Raw genomic sequence first — 20946 nt, 5'->3', positions numbered from 1 at the left:
CCTGCTGTGTAACCTGAATCCCTCTTGCTAGGCATATTCATTCCCTTCTGCTCTAGTGAGGACAGAGAGGAAGCAGGAGCCGGTGGCCTCGTGGGACAGGGGTGCTCTTTCTCTGTGGTCTGTTCAAACCCAGGAGGACATTTCTGAGGATCCTTTTGTGGAGGAGACAGAGAGCCACTCAGTGATCTCCCACATGGCACTCTGGGGAAGCAACCCCACCCTCTCCCATTCTCTTGGTCTTTGGGATGGTATCTGCGGGCCTCCTTGGCTGGAAGTATCAGCCCATTGCCCTGAGTTGGGACTGGCCAGATCATGGATGGGGTTGGTGTTCTGGGGTGGCTGAGAGAGGTGGAAGAAGCCAAGGAGCTTTTTACTCCCTACCCACCCCCCACAGGTGGGAGTTCTTAGTGAGGCTTCCCCCTTCTGTAGCAAAGGTGGCTTCCATGCACTGGTCTCTTAGAGGGAGCCCAGTACTGTCCTCCTCTCCATCAGTCCCTCCCCTCCCAACCCTGTGCAGGTATATCCACTACCACTAGTACTGTTGTTCAGTATTCAAGAGTCTTTATTAGGCATGAGATGGGTCTTCCATCTCAGAGAATCTCAGCTCAGACGACACAGGAGAAACCAAGATGGGCCAGGACGGACAGCTTGTGGACACGGGAGAAATGGTGAAGCAAAATCTTATCCCAGGTGGCTCCAGGCGTAATGGGCTGCCTAGGCTGGAGGCTAGGGCCTGCCTACTTCCATCCTGCTCAAAGGCTTTTTGGCAGAGCCGGTCAACTGGCTAGAGTTTAGCTTCATCTTTTAGTCAATCCAGGAAGGCTTCTCAGAGGGAACCCAGGCCAACCAGGTAAAGTAGGTTCTTCTTTTGGTCTGAAAAGAAAAAATGTCAAGAGTGAAAAAGGTTCTCTTTGGATAGAGACCTCAGCAGGAGACAGAAGACAAGCTTCCAGGGAGAGCGTCCAGTGTCTGAGTCTAGCCGTCTCTTCTAGGGGCTCCACCCGGGGCCCTGGGGGAGGGGAATGCCCAGGGCAGGAAGGCAGATCCCAAGCAGGTGAGAAATTAGGGGGTGGCCCAGGGGACTTGCTTCAGGAAGGCGGAGAGCATGCTTCCCTTGGCCAGGGAGCAACCTGAGAGGATTTTGGTGGCTTCTACAGCTCCTGTGGCCTCCTCCCCAATCCTGTCTTCAACTGGCAAGGGCCGTTTTAGCATCCCTCAGACTTCACTCCTGCACCTGAGAAGGAGCACCCCCTTCCTCCCCTGAGAACATGCCCAGAGGTCCCCCTGCCTCTCTGGTCCTCTCATCTCAGTCCCTCTGACTGTCTGGAACATGTTCTGCCAGAAGTCGGCACAGGGGAGGGAGACAGCACATGCTTTGGGATCCACGAAACCCATTTGAAGCCTGGCCCAATTTGGTAGTCATGGGCAACTTACATGTCCTTCTTGGGGCTCAGATTCTGCCTTTGTAAAGTGGGGACAGTATCGCCAGTTTTCAGGACTGCTGGAAGATTAACTGAGATAATGGCTAAGAAAGAGCTTACACAAGCAAGTGGGTGCTGAGTCAAGGCCAGCTCCTCCCTTCCTGGGGTGGAGGGAAGCTGCGCCCCGGAAAGGAAAGTAAAGTCAGCAGGGGCCACACAGAAGTCAGGTGTCAGAGGCCAGCTGTGGCCACAGCATTCCTTTCCTGCCCCATTCGGAGTTGGGAGCCCTAGCTTTGGAAGCCCCCAAAGTTCACCTCACCCGACTACTCCAAGGGCTTTAAAATCTGAGAATAGAATTTCAGAAAGAGGAGAGGATCTGAGCCACTGCCCTGCACAGGCCAACTCCTCAGATCAGTGTCACCTCCCTCCTACCTAGTCTCAGATTTTCCAGATTTACCTCCCTCCTCCCTGCCCCCCCTCCCCCCCCCCCACAACCCCCACCTTTGCCAGGTCCCTAACCTTGACCTTGACCATACTTTGGAGGGGCGGGAATAGGAGGTGGGCCTCGCCTGTTATACTGGAAGCTCACTAAAGGTAAGGACTCAGTCTCCCTCAAACCTGGGCTCCGGGAGCCCTGTGTCCCTGACCCCCTCTGGCCCTCTTCCCAGCTTGGGCTGGCTCCCAGAGGCCCTGAGGCAGCCAGCTGTTCCTCAGTGTCCCAACTAAGGCTGTCATCTCTCCCTCCACAGCTCTTTCCCATTCCTTGCTCCAGATCCTCGGCCTGCCTGAGAGCCCTGTTGGCCCAGGCTGGCTGGATTTGGGGGAATGATAGAAGAGACTGGCATCTGTCAGGGCCTGGGAAGGGGTGGTGGAGGAAGCTCAGGGCCTTCCCCTGGGTGGGGAAGGAGGAGTCCAGATGGAACAGTCTCCTCCTGTTCCACCCTCCCAGCCCCTGACATAGCAAGCATCTCCTAGCAACGGTACAGTAGCAGGGGGCTGGGAAGAGGGTGGGGGCTGGGAAAGTGGGGCGGGGAACAATGACATCATAAATTATCCCCAGCCCCTCCCTGCCAGCCCACCCTTCCTCACTTGAGAATGGCTTCCTTTCTCTCTCCACCTGCTCCTCATTCAAGATTCCCTCAGCAAAGCTGGCCCCTGCTCAGTGCCCCTTACAGATGCCCCTCTAGGTCAAGGTGACCACTCTCTGCTTTCTGCTTGAGCTCCAGAGTGAGGGAATTCTCACCATCCCAGGATCTCTCAGGGACCCTTGTTGGAACCTCCCCAGTGGTGGGAGGGGGAGACTGCCTTCTGGGCTGCCCCGGAAAGCCTGGGAAACTACCACTTTCCAATGGCCTCTGGCTCCTGCCTCTTTCTTTGGGTGGGGATAGGGACAAGGAAGGGACATTTCAAAGCATTTTGTGATATAGACTCCCCTTCTCTAAACAAAAGGTTTTAGACTTGGGGCCCCCAAGTCTTTAAGGGGCACTCGGACCTCTCACCAAGCTAGCTAAGTCTCAGTTTCCCTGTCTCAACAGCTGGAGTCCAGCAAGCCCAATAAAGAGACTAAAGCTGGGTGGCAGTTCCTTCCTTACCTCTCAAATCAGCCATGTCAAGCCAAGGGTCAAAGAACTGGTGCTTCAGCAGTACAGATCTTGGTTAGACATTGGGAAGAACTTCCCAAGAGAAGAATAAGAAAGATCATGGAATTTCCTGACTGGAGAGAGGAAAAGTCTGTCATAGAAACAGGAAACTGGGGGGCCGGCCCGGTGGCGCAAGCGTCGGGGTTCGGATCCCGGGCGCGCACCAACGTACCGCTTGGCGGGCCATGCTGTGGCGGCATCCCATATAAAGTGGAGGAAGATGGTCACAGATGTTAGCCCAGGGCCAGTCTTCTTCAGCAAAAAAAAAGAGGAGGATTGGCAGATGTTAGCACAGGGTTGATCTTCCTCACAAAAAAAAAAAAAAAAAGAAAAGAAACAGGAAACTAGGTGGGAACCTCTTAAATTTTATCTCATTAATGCTTTCTTAGCCAAATTAAATACATTAAGGACAGAGTCTGACATGTGGTAAGCCTCCATTTTGGCTATTTTTAAAAAGCACATTCATATGAATTTTTATTGCATGAATATCAGGAGGAAGGGATAAATCCCTGAAGACCTATCTCCCGTCCTCCAGGAACCCCATGGGAAAATCCAGATATGAGGTAGTGCCCTGAGTACAAGATGGCAGCCAATTGCCATGGCAACAGCAGAAGAAGGAGTCTGGTTGGTTGCGGGGGCAGTGCCGGAAAGCCAGCTGGTGCCAGATGGACAAACCCAGCAGAAGGTAGCCCCAGCTGGGTGAAGCTCATGCTCCCTGTGCCCAGGGCTCTCCCTCCATATGCCAGCCTTAGCCTGGTCCTTCCCTTCAGGCCTCAAGTCTCCAGTGCTACTTGTGGGGGATGATGCCCAAACCATTCCTCCTCCTGACTCACTTGTACAACAAGGAATGACCGCGTAGAGACTAGAGATGCTTGTGCTCAAAGTCTCCCTGGCTCATGGGCCAAGGGATCTAAATAAGTTGAAATTTATTTATTTTTTTGTGAGGAAGATCAGCCCTGAGCTAACACCCATGCCAATCCTCCTCTTTTTGCTGAGGAAGACTGGCCCTGAGCTAACATCCGTGCCCATCTTCCTCCACTTTATATGGGATGCTGCCACAGCATGGCCTTGACAAGTGGTGCATCTGTGCATGCCCAGGATCTGAACCCCGGCCGCCAGCAGCGGAGCGCACGCACTTAACCGCTACGCCACGGGGCCGGCCCCCAATAAGTTGGAATTTAGCTCCCTCCTGACAATGCTGAGGAACCAACCATAACATCAGGGACTTGAGGGTCCTAAGTGGCAGGGCTTGGAGGTACCATTTTGTGCACATTTAGTGGAGGGTCACAATGTCTGGCTAGCGCTCCCTCTGGATCATATGGAGATGAGGGCTGCAGGGAGGGAGCAGAGGGGGCTAGGGCAATGTGCGGGGAACTCGAGCTTCACTCCACCCCTCCCTTCCTCCCGGATTGCTGGACAGTAGTGGAACAGGGCCAGCAGGAAGTTCTTCCTGAGAAGGCTGGAAGAAGCTGTGGTCATGGTCTACCAGTCTACCACCTAGCTGTTAAAAACGAGTGCCTCCCAAACCAGTCCAGCAAGACGCTGGCCTGCGTGAGACCACGAGAGCTCCAGGCAGTCCCCGGAGCCCAGCCACGCTTCTCAGACAGGCCTTCATCATGGATTGTACCCAGAGTCCCTTCACTCTCCTTCCTGGCAATCCACGCCCTCATTTCCAAACCCTGGATTGTCCTTACCTGATTGTCCCCACTACCTGCAATGGCCCCTCTAACTGTGTCCCTCAGCACTGAGAATTAACACTGGACATCTGCACACAGCCTTATGAAGCCCTCTCGTTCACACTGACCCATTTGATCCTCAGGACAGCCCTGGAAGTTAGGATCCAAAGACATTAAGCGGCTTGCCTATGGCGACCCAGGTAGTAAGGGAGGGAAGCCAGAATTTGTATCCTGACCAGCCCGATTCCAGAGTTAAAAACCAAAACCTCCTTCTTTCGTTGTCCTTCCTGTGGACAGAGCCCCTCTATCAAATCTGTGGGCAACCTGCAAGCTGAGGCTGTGACTGCTGTCATTCTGCTTGCAGCGCCCCAAATCCAAACATTTATTAGAAGGGACAGTGTGCCCAACAAGGGGTTGGAGGTGGGGGAGAAGGTCGACCCACACTGCTGATTAGCAATGAGTGACCTGAGGCCAGGTGAGGAGAGACCTCCCCTGTGGAGGACGAGACTGGGTTGGAGACTGAGGCAGCCTCAGGACTCCTTTTTGGCTCTGGTCGATCTTGTCTTTCCACCCTCCCAACACAGCCTTCCCCTGAGGGGAGGGGGAGCTCTGCGCAGGAGCTGGAGGTGGACTCCAATAGTCCCTATGCTGGGAAGATGAGAGAGGCTCAGGGCGGGGTCAGCCCCAGAAGCACCATGGGAAGGCATGTATGGGTTGGGGAAGGGAGGCTGGAGAGGCCTGGCAGGATCAGGAGTCTATAGCTGGGAAGAAACGGGGTGGGGGTGGGAGCAGGGCCTTGGTGCTGGGGACCTGTGGGGCCTGGCTGGAGCATAGAGAGGAGCCTATTCTGGGAATGGCTCCACCCTGCCTGGCCTCACTGTGAGACCCTGGCCAGGTCTCAGCTTCTAGTTCTTTCCCAGACCTGGTTAAAGCTTGAGGCCTCCTCTCAGCCCTCCCCTCCTCCAACCCCATTTCACCACTCCCAATGGGCCCCCGGGGAGCTAAGCCCCCTCACCTGACAGGGCCACTTCCACGGCCACTCACAGAGAGGTCTTTGTGCAGAGGCTGGGCATGGGGGAGGGGCAGTAGCCGGCACCCAGCAACTTACATTCCACCCCAGTGGCCAGCAGCGGCCTCATCATCTCCTCAGCTGTCTCTCCAGCCCCTCACCCCCTTTCTCTGGGAAGAATCCTCTCAGAGCCTTGGCCCACCCCTGGATTCCCCCTTATACCTTCCCTCACTCCCTCTTCCAGGAAGTTTCCAGGACTGAACCCCCTTCTCTATTCTTCAGTCCCCAATGGCCCATCTCCTGTCCTGATCTTGGGGCACTCATTGTGCTGGGGACCAACCTTGGCTTCTCCACATTTCTCCCCAGAGGGCTCCCACCAGCCTGCCTGGTGTGTGCATGCCGGGGTGTGGGGGAGGTTGATTCTGGATGGGGAGAGGCTGAGACTCTTCCTCAGGTGGCTTCCAGGCCTTTGATATGTTCCTTCATTTGTTCAGAACTAGCCAAGAGCCAGTCAAGTGTCTGGTTGGGTGCTGGGCTCAGTGGGCAGCTAGATGCAGGTGTCCTGGTCCTGGTCCCAGCCATACCCTGCACCCAGCGTCTCTGAGGCTCTCAGCCAACTTCCCAGCACCCCCATCAGATGCAGCCTCCCTGGTGGAGCACATAAAGCTCTTAATAACGGAACTTCTGCCTCCTCTTCCCATCTCCTCCAGCCCAGACTCCCTTTGATGAACACTAGGCCCTTAATGCACCATGCTCTTCCCTACTTCCCTGCCCTCACATACACTGTCCACTCTTCACCACCATCCACTTCCTCAAACTCCTTAGACTGACAACCCCCTGCTTACCTTTTATCACTTTTATTTCGTTTATCTTTTGTCATCAATCTTTTGGCTCCCTCCAGGAAGCCTTCCTTAACTCCCATAAGGTGGCCCACAGCTCCCTCCCCGATGCTCCCACCGCAGTCTTCACACTGCCTTGTAATTGTGTGTCTGCCTCCCCTACTGGACTGCTAGCCCCTCAAAGCAGCTTTGTATTCCACCGTCCTCTTCAGCACAGCACCCAGCCCACAGTAGGCACTCAATAAAGGCCTGTTGAATGAACGGGCTGACATGGAGGCACGGATAAGGGAAAGGAAGGTATGGACGTGAGACGTGCTACAAAGGAGGAAGTGATGAGTTCTGATGTGACTGACTTGGACCAGGGGGAAGGAAAAGGGCAAAAAATGCTCAGGACTTGCACCTGAGGGCCTAGAGTTTAATGCTGCCACTGACAGAGGTAGGGAAGCAGGAACATGGGGCAAGACTTGAAGCCCAATGTGGAGTGAGTAAGCATCTGAACGCCCTTCCTATGTCTGGGGAATGGCTCCCTCATGAGTGAGTTTTGGAGGGAGGCTGCACTTATCTGCGACTACAGAAGCCAAAAGCACAGGTACCTTCCCAGCCCTCCTTGCAGCGAGGGCCTGGGCATGTGGTCCAGGCTTAGCCAATCAAATATACCACTCCAGTCTGATCTGGGAGCTAGTGGCAGGACCACAGGCAGTAGTTAGCGTACAAATCTGGAGTTTCAAAGTGGTCAAGGCTAGAGAAATGAAATGAGCATTTATAACTCCAGCTGATGGTTGAAGTGATAAAAGTGAATGAAGGTGAGTAGGACAGAAAAAAGAAAAAAAGCTGATAGTAGAACCTTGGGGAACACTATTGGCTGGAGAACTGGTCGACCCAGCAGACTCAACGAAGAGAACCCAGAAGGAATAATCAGGGATATAACAGGAGAACCAAAGGCCAAAGGAGAAGACAGGATGGATATCAGTATGAAATGTTCCACAGAGGTCACAAGGCCTGAGCAAGCTGTGAGTGACCTGAGAAGGTGCAATTTCACCAGACTTATGAAGATGGAAGCCGGACTGCCGGGCTGAGGAGAGAAGATTTGGAGCTTTACCTCAAGTACACAGCCGCCCTTCATAGGCCCCAGAGAGACCCTCAAACTGGCAGATGATCCTGCCTGCCCACAACTTACCCTCTCCCTCCTCCTGCTGATACTCCCAGTTCTGATTCCTCCGGTAGTTTTTGCATTACCCACAGTCCTCCAAGTCTTCTGACCACTGGTGCTCAGAAGGGGTCTGGAACTAAGCCCAGCGTCGAGGCCTCTCCACCACCCTTCCTCCTGTGTGAGGCTCGCATCTCTTCCGGGGCTGCCCTTCCTCATCTCTCCCTCTTTTCTTCTCTCCCCATCCTCTCTTCCCAATTCCACTAGAAGGAAGACTCAACAGTGTTCTTGGTCAGCCATAAAGTCCTTATGGTCTCACCTCCCTCCATGTCCACCAACCAGGGCTGCCTCTCAGCCCTGGAGAGGCGGCCATTTTATAGACGCCAGCTACCTAAGATGGCGGCCTCCCTCTTCCTCTGCTTCCGTTCCCACAGCCTTGCCTCTTACCCCTGCTTCTTTCTTTCTGAAGCCTGAGCCCAACAAGGTGGGGGGCCAGGCTGGGGAGCCAAGGCCAGAGGAAGCAAGACAAAAAAGGACAGAAAAGCTGGCCCCTTGGCATCTCTCTTTGGCATTTGAGTCTAGTTCAGGGAGGGAGGGCAGAAGGGAAGAAAGAAAGTAGTGTGAGTTTTTATTTCTGTCCTCTTCCTGCCACCTCCCCCCAACACACACACACACACACACACACACACACACACACACTTTGATGAAAACAAAATCTTTCCCCTTTTCTCTCTTCTACAAACCCCCTCCCCGTTTTTCCTGGCTCCTACCATGAGCCTCCTGGAATGCAAATAAGTTGTATTATGCAAATGTATGCAAATCAGGCTTAACGAGCGGAAGGAGGGGGCAGAATGTCGAATAAGTAATGGCGGAGGGTGCAGATGGAGGATGGCAGGAATGACTCCCTCTTCTCTGTTCCCACAGCCTGGAGGCTTGCTGGGGGTAGCAGGGTGTCCCTCACTTCTGGGAAAGAGTAGAAGGTCAAGGCCCCATTGCTTCAGCTGAGAAGGCCTAGGATGGCCTTGGCTATAGGTGAGGGACAGGAGAGCTTGCGGGGAGAGAGGGCTAAGTACAAGGGACTCGTGCTCACTTGCACAACCTCACTTGCACAACCTTATACAGAAACTCTAGATGCACCAACCTCCCTGCCCGTATGGCCTGCTGATGGCAAAACCTTCAGCTCTGGGTGCTGAAAAGAGGGTGATGCTTACGCGTGCCATGGCTTGTGCCTCAGAAAGGAGGATTCCCAAGGGAAGATTCCTAGCCAGACCCAGGTTCTTCTTGGGGGTTGGGGGTGAAAGCTGTCTCTCTTTGTGTTTTGGAAGGTGGGGGTTGGGGTGGTTGCCATGGCAACATAGCATGGAACATCCACCTCCCCAACATCCAGCCCCAGAGGACCTACAAGTTGGGGGGGATAATGGATCGACATCCCCTAATGCCCCCACCACCTGGCACTGCCAGCCGGAGATGGCGGCATCAAATCCTAGAGAGAATGGCCTCTTTGTTTCCCGGCTCACGGTGTTGGGGGAGCAGGCCTGGGCACACAGAAGGGCCTTTCCCAGGCCCCGTTCCAGTTTGCGTGACTCTTGCTGGCCTCTGGAGACTCCTTGTGGCCATCCACTGGCCTCTGTGCCCTGGCAGATGGTTGTTGCCCCCTTGCCTTTTCTCCCATGGGCTTGCCAGCTACTGCAGGGTATGCTTTCCCCTGTACTTCTCTCTCAGGCCTCCTCAGATAGACTTCTTGGCTTGTGTGGACACCTCACATGCCCAGATATGCGTCTTGTCCTTTTTTGTATGGGGGTAACCTGTGAACTCTCCCTACCACCATTAGGCCTGCTCCACCCAACTTAGGCAGGGAGACTCCTAAAGGAGGTATCAGACACAATAGGCAGGGCTGGGCTGGAATTCAGAAGCCTGAGTCTTGGCACTTCCACTAACCAGCTGAGGGACCTTGGTCACACCTCTTCCACTCTCTTGGGATCTGTAAAATGAGGGATATAGGGCTGATGATATCCAAGGCTCATTTTAGCTTTACCTGACTGGTACACTTTGTATCTTACATGAGCTTAGGTTAAATCCTCCCTGAAGTCTAATATTCATCCTTCTTACTGCTGGAGCAGCCTCTCTCATTCAGACTCCCCAACGAGGACAAACCCAATTTGCTTGAAATGGAATGTCAACTGCCCTCAGCCTTTTCCTTTCCCTGAGACTCCACATCTGCCTGCAAATAACTCCCACAGATTAAAAAATCTGTAGTTTTTAATATCTGACCGTGCAGACAAGAGGACCCCCTCCTAACCCTCCCAAAGGGGGTCAGCACAGCCATCTCACTCACCTCCTGGGAGCTGTCCGTGGTGCTGGATGTGGCTCTGGCGCACGTGTGGATGAAAGAGGGCGAGAGGGTGGTGGAGCACCTGCCCGCCCCAGGTGAGAAGCTAAAGGAAAGAGAAGAAGCAGAAACATTTGGAAACAGTAAAGAAAGGGGCAGATGTATTCCTGAAGAAAGTTTCTCCTCTCTGAAGACCTCCAAACTGCCAATACTACTTTGGGGGGAAGAGCACAAGAGTCAAGGAAACTCTGAACCTCTCACTCCTCCAACCCTAATGACTTAAATGTCTGTATTATCTCAGTCCTCATCTGGATCCTATTTGGAAATCCACAGGGAGATGGAGTCATAAATCCTGCCCTTGGGGAAGAGCTCAGGTTGAGGTAGTTGACAGGGTACAGACCTCTAAATTCCACCCTAAATTCTAAGACTCCTACAAGGAATTTAGTAATAAAGATGAAGAAGATACACAGGTGAAGATACACAATCTGCCTGATAGTATTATAGATATCAGGAGCTTGGGAGGAAAGGTAGGGAAGGCAGGGAAGGGTGCATGTGTGTATGTGCCCGTGCACAGGTGTGTGTGTGTGTCCTGGGCAGAGATGAGCCTGTATCAGTGGTTCTTAACCCTAGCTGCACATTAGAAACACTGAGGGAGCTTTTAAATGATATCGACGCCTAGGCCTCATTCCCAGATACTCTGATTTCATTGGTTTGGGGCTGGGTCTAAACATCAGTATTTTTTTAAAAGTTTCCCAAATGATTTTGGTGCATAACCAGGTTGAGATCACTGGCTTGGAAGAAAGCAGAAAAGAAAAATTGCAGGCGTTAAGCCTGATCATCTGGAGGGAGAGGCAAAGCTAGGGGCCCTGTAGAAGAAGGGAATGAATAGAGAAGAGAAGGACAAGCATATTGACTCCCGTCTCCTAGGAGCTCCCGATGGCCCCAGGCCTGGCCTAGAGACCGACTCAGGTGTTGGGCTTGTCTCTTCTGTGCTGTGGAAGTTCACACCACCCCAAGGCAATGAGATGGCCTGTCTCCCCACCCCAGTCCCTTATGCAGAGACAGGGAATGGGTGCAATGACCCTGAGGGCATGCTGCTCCCCTTCACCCAGAAGGTCCCCAGGGAGGCGGTTGTGGAAGGTAAACAGCAACAATGGTCTCTTTCAGTGTCCAGATTCCAACCCTTCAGCCCAATTAGCAGACACAGCAAACAGCAATTCAGCTGCCTTCAGCCGCTGTCATAACAAACTCAGAGCAGCCTTAATGGGGGGATTAGGGCAGGAGGGGGGGGGGTTTCACTCTGAGCCCTGGGAGAGCCTGGGTGGCAAGGAAGGGTTCCCCTTTTCTCTCACCTCTCTCCTATCTAAATATGCACCACCCACCTTTACCTTCCATAACCCTGCTCCTCATTCTCCTCAGAGCTCCGAGAATGTTTTTATGGTTTTGTCTGTTCTTTCCCTCCAATGATTTTAAAGCATTAACCTAAATTCGTTTATCTCCTAGGGAAGTGGGCAAACCCTGCCACCGGAAGAGACAGTGCCATAACCCCCACAATCTCTGAGGTCTCAGTAGCAAAGGAAAGGAGGCGAAAAGGTCAGTCTGTCCCCAGAACACTGGGTGGGAAGGAGGTGAAGAAATAAATGAGTATTCCAACTCCCAAACCTTGGGAAGTACAGACTTCAAGAAGATCTTCCAGATGTAGAAGAATGCAGAGGGGCCTGTGCTTCTCTGGTGGGTTACCAACCTTGGGAACTGAGTTGAGGGGCTGGGAGGCAAGAGGAGAGAAAACACTCCTTCCTAAAGTCACTCAGTGAGGAAGAAAAGTCTGCATGCTGATAGGCAGGTCTTTATTTGGTTCATTAATTATACCCACTACCTAACTGGTCCTTTAATTTAATAAACTGTGTTTTTAGTAACTCTAGAAGTCTAATGGAATAAACTTGGAGTGGCATTATTACACATGCCATATTTCTCTATCTACATAAGTCTGTTTACCAATCATAAATACTCTTACCAATAAGTTGTAAGATCCATTAAGGAGAGAAACACGATGGCCATTCTGCCTCGTGGACTCTAGCCTCTTCCCTTAACAGGTTTCCCAAGGACTGTTCCTCTTCTCCCCAGTCTTCAGACACTGCCTACCCAGGTCCCACGAGTCCCTCTTCAACTCCCAAAGCTGGAAAAGAAGGAAGAACTTCCTCGACTTTAAATGTTTTGAAATCCTCAGTCAAGAATATGCCAAAGAGCTGTCCTTTTTGCTTGATTTTATTGATTCTGAAATCAGTCATATGCTTTCAAACTGTTGTTCCAAACTGTAGCCTTTAACCCTTCTGCAGTCTAAGAATTATTCCTTACCCATGGGCATCATAACATATTATAAGATATTTTATATAGAATTCTTCATTTGCTCCATGTGACAACCCTGAGGATATAGAGTCTTATCCCTATTATACAAATATCTGAGCTGAGGTTCAGAGATCTGCGTAGCTGGTAAATGATGGTGCCTAAACATCGACCTTGGTTCAGTTACACTTGCTCTTTCTCTTTCCCTTGCTACGCTTGCTGATTGTGACAGTTCTTATGACTTTAAGGACCTTTCAACAAAACCCTTTCCATTCCTAGAATTGGGAAAAATTTGTCTCAGGGTGAGGGTGTGAATGACAATGTAAAACTTGAGTTTTAAGAGAGTTTTACATTTAGGAGAAAATTGCCTTTGAACTTCTGGACTCAGAATTCAATAGGAGGGCACTGGGATGAAGGACTGAGGAGAGAATGGATTAAAAAACCAGCTTAGAATTTGCTTTCCAGTAGGAATAGGTGGATGTTGCAAGATCTGAAGAATAGAGGTAAAAATTCTTGGGCACAGACAGAAGCGTGATGATACAAAGGAAGAAATTTCCTAACTGGTAACTGGTGAGACCCTTCAGAGCCCCTTTCAACCTAGCATCCCTGAACCCCCATTCTGTCAGTTCTCCTATTGGTTTAGCTGGAGGGGGTACTATCTGCTATAAAGGTTGGGGGAGGCAGGAGGCAGGACCCAGTGGTGTCACTGTGATGTGTGCATTTGGTAAAACCCCTTGAAGCCCAGAATGTCTGTTCCTCTAGTGGATTTACACCCATACATAGCCAGGCATCGCTAACCTCACACCAGAGCTTCCTGCCCACCGTGGATCACACACATCTAACCTCAAACCAGGTCACACACCACTCAGTTTCTCATCCTCATAAGCAGACACACAGCTCACAAACAGTCACGCATCATTCTCCTGACAACCCCACCCCCACCCCCACACGCACACACCATCTGTACACATAAGGCAGACACACACCCTCACCCCCACACTCCTCCTGGCCTCTACTCCCCCTTTCCACTGAGCTGCTTGTTCTGTAGGGTGTAAACCTTCAACCCACCAGTTCCCTCAGACCCGGTATTCTCCTTCAGAGATCCTGTGGTGAAATGTCCTAACGGGATACAACAATAATAATATAAACCCATTGTGGTTAATAATATATCTTCTAAGTCTTATGTGGGTGAGTCTCAGGAGATCCCAAATACACATTTCCAACCAGTTACATGAAAAATAAAAAAAAAAAAGAAAAAAGAAAAAAAAGGCCTATTTTTCTTGGTGCTTCTTCTCCTCAGGTCGCAACTCCCCAGCCCATGCTCACAACCAGGCCTTGCATCTCTCCATGGGCCTTCCCTCTCCCCTGATGCTCTGATTCCCTCCCTTCTTAGCTCTTCTCCATCCGGGTCTCCCCACCTCACCCTCTCAAGCCCTTCCCTCAGGCAAGTGTAGAGTATCAGAAAAAGCAATGGGTTTGAAACCATTGAGTGACATTAGCAACTCACTAGAGTCTGTGGTTCCCCACCTGTAAAATGGGGTTAACAACAGCTACAGTGTTGGAGGATCAGAGAAAGGCACGTAGGCAGAGCGCTGTTCCCAGGAAGTATGGCGTGGTGTTAGGGATTATTAGCCCCTGCCCCAAACCTGCTCCCTTTCTCCCTAATCCTGTCTCCAATTGCCCCGCTCCAAAAAACCCAAATTCCAAACAGCTCAAAAAGCAAGAGGCTGCTAATCTCTCCTTCCTCCAACCTCTGAAGTAAGGAAACATATGGACACTAGGCTCTCTGAAGCCCAATTGTCTTAGTTTGGGTTCCCCAATATTTCTCCCATATTACATATAATTGAATCATAATCTTCTAGCTATAAAATCAGTTCCTGGGAGGAAATTTTAAATTTACACAGGAAACTGGAGTCAGTACAAGGTTATTTCATCCAGTTCTCCTGCCCTCTTTTTACCCCTTCCTGCCCTGCCCTGCCCTGTGTTCTGGAATGCCAGGAGGTGGGGGATGGGATGGGGAGAGGTAATAAATGCAGAGGGGCTACCTCTAGCTTTGCTACGTTTACTTTATTCTACCAAGTGACTCTAGACCACCCTCCTTTCCACTGCGCCTAAACACTCTTTTGCTTGAAATATTTAGGTCAGGCCATATAAATGGATTCTTTTAGGAAAGGCCCTGATTAATCTCTCTAATTCTTCGCTTTCTCTGGGCAGCATAAATACTAAGCTACAAATTCCTTTGTGTTTGAGCCCCTTGAGGCCATTTGCTCTTGGAGATGATTTCCAAGAGAGTGAGGATGGAGTGGGAAGGGAGGGTGTCCTGAAAGACCCCAACTCAACCCCTTTGGTCTGTGAAGACAAAGCTGGCATGAGAAGCTTTTCAAGACATCAGATTCAGCTCCTGGGTCGGAAGGAGGAAAGAATATGGAAACAAGTGAGCTGAGAAATACTCTGCACTCCATTGCCCCAGAACCCAGCCTGGGCAAAAGGTTTCCCAGCCAGGCTGTCTTCTTCTTGAGCAACCCCCCACCCAGTACCTCCAGCGCTACATCCATTTATCTCCACTTTGCCATTCTCAGCTCCCAACCAAGCTGCATAGACCTATATGGCTTCAGGGAGTCATCAAAGCAAAGACCAGCATTCTCAGGTGACCTCCTCAAACCCTCTCACCCCAGCAGTAGCTGTGGATAGCCTGCGGGAAGCTGTTCATCGGAGCCCACGGGAGAGGCCTGGGCCGGGAGCCCCAGGCACTGGCCCGAATAACCCTGCAACTAGATTTCAACAGATCTCTCCCTTGGAGCAGCTTCTCTGGCAGTGACCCAATTCACAGCCTGCTGGAAAAGGCCCCATCCCGAGAGGTAACCACAATGCCGCTTTCTTGCTTCCCCCCAACTCGGCGGGGGAAGATATTGCCCCCGGCTAAAGTGAAAAGGGACGGCGACTCCTACCTGCGCGGACCGGGTTGGGGGGTGGGAAGTCGCCCCGACAGGCGCGGTCTGGAGGCGCGCGGGCCGCCGGGTCCTCTTCTCGCCTCCCACGGCCCGCGGGTCCTCGCGGCTCTAACCCCTCGCTTAGGCTTCCCCCGCCCGCCCGTGCGGCCAGCTTTCCCGGGGTCCCTCTGCGCAGTGTATGGGGTTATTTTTACTTTCGGTTATCTAGCTTTATGAAGACTCCACACCACTCATACAGCTAGATAACCAAAGATAACAACCAACCCCGCCTCCTGGCTGCCGCCGCCGCCTCTTCCGCGCAGCCCCTCGGCTGCCGCCGCCGCCGCCGCCAGCACCGCCGCCGCCTCCGGGTCGCCCGCCGGTGGGGGTTAGGGAGAGGGTACACGGGTGGAGGTGGGGGGCGAAGAGAGAAACGGAGTCCCAGACGGAAAAAGACTCGGAGACACAAGGATACAGACACGACAGAGACCGAAAAAGGCGTGGAAAGGATGCGACGACCGATGGTGTCGAAGTCCGAAGATCTTTCCCGGACCCCAAAAGCTTCCGACGCTCGTTTTCCCGCTCCCCCTTCCAGCCAAAAGCGGGAGTTCTGCTGGTCCCGGGGAGGAGAGACTCGTGGGCTTTTCGTGCTACCCGGGAAGACCGCCGGGACCGAGGCGGAGGCCTCCCCAACCTCATGGGGTCTCCACTGCCCTCCTTTGGAAGATCCAGGCGCATCCGATAGCCGGAGCCTTAGCCTTCAGAGGAACCCGAGCCCCCGCGTGGGGGTCGTAGCAGGGAGGAGGGGAGCGGCCCCATCACATCTCCCAACTCGCGAGGGCGATGGAAGCGAAGCAGAGCTGGTGCAGGGGAAAGGGCTGGATTCAAGCTACCGACTAAAAGGGGGAGCAGGTACCGAAATCCTGGGGGTAAAACCCCGAAGGCGTCCCAGCAAGAAACAGGGAAATCCCGGCAACGCAAAGAGAGAGGGAAGCCAGTGGGGGTGGGGTGGGAGGCAACCCAGAGACTCCCAAGCGAGTCTCTCAAGGAGAGAAGGAAAGGGCAAAGACCCCACCCGGGAAGGGATCCAGGAGAGCACCCACGAGATGGAGTGGGAGGAGGAGAGAGGACGGTGGGCCAGGCAGGTGAGCTGAGTCCCAGGCCCCGCAGGACTCCCCACCCCCCACCCCGAGAATGAGCTTTGTACAAAGAGGTCCAGAAATCACCCAGGGCTGTGAAAATGGCCGGGGGTCCGAGGCTCGACGTGCCATAGGGGTTGGCGGGGGTTCCGATCAGGAATGGGAATCGTCCAGGAGGTCCCGGGAGCCCCGAGGAGGGTGTGGGGCTCGGCCGGCCCCTCGTGGCAGACGCGCAGGCACGCTGGGTTCCGAAGCGCTCGCCCATCTCCTGCCCCGAGCCGGCCAGGCCACTTACATCGAGCCCAGGGTGCCCATCTGTGCTCTCTGTGCGGTCCTCCGGGCACATTCCCGCCCACGGAGCGCCATGGCCTTGGGTCCGGGGTGCCAGGGCTCAGCTGGCGACGGGCGGAGGCGCCCGCCGGGATCTCAGGCTCCGCGGAGCCAAGGCTAGCAGGGCAGAGCGGGCCTCTCACCTCGCTCGCTGTCTCCTCCGCCTCCGCCGCGGCTCTGGCCCGGGCGCGCTCCGGCTCCGGACTTTTCATTCATCCTTTCACGCTCCCTCCCCAGGCCAGCCTCTGATTGGTTCCTCCGAGTCTGACGTCACCGCCTCGTTCCCCCGTCGGCCCCGCCCCTCCCGCTTCTCCAGTCGAGCCGGAGAGCGCAATTGGGGCGCCCCTCCTCTCGGAAAATTGGGGGGAGGGGGGAGAAACTACTATGTCTGCTGATTCCCAGCGTCTTGCTGCCTCACCCACCCCCGAGACCCGCCTGCCACCTCCAATCCATTGCCATTTGTGGTTTTGATCTCCAACCTCACTCGTTTTGTAGGTTGTACGTTTTCCATTTTGGCTCTAGTTATATGGCACCAGGTCCAGGGCTCGAAGACGGGAAAAGAGATCGGGTGACATCTCCTCAAAAAGAACCAGATTACTGGAGACTCTACCCCTACCTTCCTTTCATCAGAATAGTCTTTGTGCTCCTCGGGTTCTGATCCCTCCCAGACTGTGATCCTAATCTTTTAGGACTGCAAGAACCTCTCTAGTTGATTTTCAACCCCAAACAGCGAGGGTAAGATTCTGGAAGTTTGGGACTCTTACTGGGAGACGGGACGCGCGTCTGAGCGAGGCTGGACCTCTTTTTTCGCCGTGCAGAAATGGGAATATCTCTTGAACTTGTTCACAGCACCAAAGTTCCAGGTAGGGGAAGCTGGAGGATCCCAGCTGGCATTAGCCTGGGCAACACCCATAGATTTGACTCAGCCATGGAGGCCCTAGCTAGCGCCTTCTCTCCCCTTCCCTACCCCGTGCGCCTCCAACTGCAAGCCCTTCGCCCCTGTCCCTGTTCCATCTCCAGGCGCCTAGAGAGGTGGGGTCACGAGGAGAAGGATCACTCTCCAGCAAGGTTTCAGGTTCCGGGCTTTCCCGACCTGGCTCTCCATCTGGCCTGGAGAATCAGAGCTGAATAAGGCGGTGTCCCAACCCCAGCAGCACACGCTGACCCACAGGCAGGATCTGGATTCTCCCTGCCTAGTGGAGCACTCTGAGAGCGAGCTTCAGTCTCCTAGCTGAGCAGCTGTGCCTGCCAGGGAGCAGTCCAAATTCCCGTCCTGAGGTACCGTACCCCTCCATTCACCCTACTCTCGGCCCGTTTGCTAAGAAATCCTAGGACTTAGATACCTGGAGCCTGTCTGTCTGCTGAATATGGGCCTGCTCTTATCACCAAAGATCCCTGAACACTACGCCAACAGGGGTGCATTCCAGGGGACCCCAAGTTTGGCCATCAGGCCCAGCCAGATTGTTTCATGCACCCCAGGGTCCCGCCTCAGCATACTCTAGGACAAAGCTGAGCCTGAATGCTGTTCGCCTTGGTTAGATGCAAGCCACTGGCCAGTGGTTTTCATTTGGTGCTGCACTCAAAGACTAGAGAATGTCTGAATAATCGCTGCATGATCGTGGGGTGGGGGACACTTCAAAATAGGATAAAGCCCAGGGACCTGTGTTTCACTACCAGAATAGCGGTACAGAGGTGAAGCAAACAGCCTGATTTCCCCAGGTCTCAGGGCATTCCCAAGGCTGTGCTTGGCGCAGCTTTTTTCTCTCTGTCAGCCTCCACTTGGTCTCAGGGCCCTTACCCAAGGGAAAGGCTTTCTAGAAGCTTCCACAGCACCAATTCTTCCCCCTCCCAGAACAGGGAGCACATCAGCCAGCAATGGTGGTGAGAGGAGAGAGACAAAGTGTCCACTCCCTACTTTGTTTCCTCCTGCCCCCTCCCAGGTACACCTACAGCTCAGAATGGAGCACTGGGGGAGCACTGGGGTCGCTGTTGCTCCTACAGTTGCAGAAAAGCGGAATCCTCCCCAAACACTCTCAGAGATAGACCTACTCTACTGGCTGTGCTGCTAAATGCATTCCCTAAATGCATCTCAGAGAAACGATAGGCCCCTCCAGCCCTTCCTCTTCGTGTCTACAAACCTCCTCAAATATTTCTCAGTACACCACCTCACACCCCTTTACAGGATACCCAATATCCTCTAGACATTCCAGCAATCCTAAGTAGAGCCTACACTTCTCCTACGCACACCACCAACTTCCCCTATAAATATTTCCCTATTTGCTCTCCACAAGACCCCTTCAAAGCACCTTAAGCAGACCTTCTCCCCCTCTTTCCTCCCCCCACCCAGCGCTTAGGAGGCTGGGGCCAGCTTGTGGGAAAGAGCGGGCTGTCCTGCTAGCTAACACTCTCCTCTTTCTTGTCTGTCACCAATTTCCAACAACGTCCCCTGCCCTCTGTGGGGCCCAAGCTCATCTCCACAACCCCTTACCCTGGCCTGCACCATCTAGACAGCTAGGAAAAGGCAACTGGGATCAGCAGGAACCTTCTTCTCTTTCAGCTACCTCTCTATTTTTGTCGGGGAGGGGAGAGGACAGAAAGGTTTCTTTGCCCAACGGAGACCCTCCACCTCCCCCCCATTGGCCAAATTCAGACTTAACTGGACTTCCTCAAAAACCAAAATCAGGAGAGAATTGGGTACATATCTAAATTTCCCCAAATAGTTAGATAAAGAGCTAGATCCCCCTGCCTCTTACTGTCACTTTGGGTTCTACAGAGGTACCTCAGCCTAAACAGTGTCCCCACAAAAGAAAATGGAGATTAGTCTAAGTTGTCCTGGCACTATCTCCATGGAATCTCCCCTCTCTGCCCAGATTCCTGATGAAGTAATTTTTGTTTGGTTTTGTCTGGGTGGACTTGACAAGCGATCTCCCACCACTTCTGCTCAGGGATGGAGGTGAGTGAGGCATCTGTCTTTATTCCAATGGAGATGGAGCTATAAGCCATGAAAGAAACAGAAAACTCCCTACCATCATATTAACTGGGATTGGTTTGTATACCAAGACATGTCACTCTAGTTTCAAAAAAGAAATTACTTTGAGGGTAGCAAGTGAGACAGCCCCTCAAGGGCAGAGGCAAATTCATACATATTCAAGTCTGTGGTATCTAAGTCTACGCCCAAAACATAGTGGGTGCCCAGTAATTGATGAATTAATAAAGGTATGAGTGTGTCTGCAAGTCTGAGTTTGCCGTCATGTGGATTGAGCACATTGTGGGTGGAGAGGGAGGGTATTGGTAAAATGTGTGTCCTGTGGGATCTGTGTGGGGGTGTGTGTGAAGAGAGGGGAGGCGTAATATCTATGGTGTTGTGTGTTAGTGACTATTCAGCAGTTTGTTTGACTAGAAGAGACCCTTCTACTGCCCAGAATTGGATAAAATGGGTACCTTAGGTCCCCTTGTGCTTGGCCCACCAGCCTCAGTCTCCCTAGGAAGGCCTCGGTTGGAGCAGAGCCTTCTGCTTGCAGCACACAGCACACTCCGCTGCAGCGCTCTGTAGAGCGATGGTCTGCAGACCCCACCCGGAGTCCTTCCAGGGAAATTCTGAGGGGGCTGTGGGGAGAGCACACCAAGTCCCAGGAACTGATCTGGGTCTATAAGTGTCTCAGTTAGCCTAGGAGCCTGCATTCTTTCCAGCGCCTGACCCCACCCCCATCCCTACAGTCCTGATACCCACCCATTGTCTGTGTGCCTGGAGAGGCCCATGGAGAGAAAAACGTGGCCTGAATTATGCTCTCTGGCTGAAGCTTTTGGACAGATCTTTGTAATTTGGGTCCCAAAATACATTTTGGGATTAAGCCACTCCCCTGAAATACTCAGGTAATTAAATAAAAGCATATTTTTCCTTTGTTTCGATCATCAGGTTAATTTACCTTGAAGATATAGATGAAAGCTGCATTTGGAGGAGGGTGGGTTCAGGTATTTATTTCTGTCTTATAAGTGCATCATTATTATGAACATTATCATACATTATTCTTTTGCTATAGACTATTTGCATTGTCCATGGGATAGTGACAAATAAAAGCAAGAATTGGCAATAAAAAATGCTTAAGCTGTGAAAAAAAAAAATATATATATATATATCTCCAT

The 20946-nt window shown here is 52.6% G+C and overlaps 1 protein-coding gene across 2 annotated transcripts; it reads right to left on the bottom strand.

Annotated features, from left to right (window-relative positions):
- Nucleotides 1–550: 550 nt before the first annotated feature.
- On the bottom strand, nt 551–16934 carry LOC106802754 (MIR9-1 host gene). Of its 2 annotated transcripts, XM_087419215.1 has the most exons (4): nt 16769–16934; nt 10068–10167; nt 9671–9713; nt 551–873 (listed from the first exon to the last, which is right to left on the bottom strand). In XM_087419215.1, the coding sequence occupies exons 1-4, from the start codon at nt 16837–16839 to the stop codon at nt 827–829; spliced, it is 261 nt and encodes an 86-aa protein (XP_087275341.1). In that variant the 5' UTR covers nt 16840–16934; the 3' UTR covers nt 551–826. The 2 variants fall into 2 exon arrangements, with proteins under 2 accessions (XP_087275341.1, XP_087275348.1); XM_087419222.1 differs by lacking the exon at nt 9671–9713.
- Between the last annotated feature and the right edge of the window lie 4012 nt (nt 16935–20946).

Source organism: Ceratotherium simum, chromosome 2 (genome assembly GCF_057802395.1).
Source record: "Ceratotherium simum simum isolate JZ-2026a chromosome 2, ASM5780239v1, whole genome shotgun sequence".
NCBI lineage: Eukaryota > Metazoa > Chordata > Mammalia > Perissodactyla > Rhinocerotidae > Ceratotherium > Ceratotherium simum.
The sequence above is the reverse complement of the archived record's forward strand: the minus strand, read 5'-3'. Positions and strand labels throughout refer to the sequence as shown.

Excerpts from the sequence above, each read along its gene's own strand:
- LOC106802754 (XM_087419215.1), bottom strand. The coding sequence starts at position 16,839 with ATGGCGCTCCGTGGGCGGGAATGTGCCCGGAGGACCGCACAGAGAGCA. Across the intron at positions 10,168-16,768 it reads ATGGGCACCCTGGGCTCGAT|CTTCTCACCTGGGGCGGGCA; the intron begins GTAAGTGGCCTG and ends TCTTTCCTTTAG. Across the intron at positions 9,714-10,067 it reads CCACGGACAGCTCCCAGGAG|ATCCCAAGAGAGTGGAAGAG; the intron begins GTGAGTGAGATG and ends CTCATTTTACAG.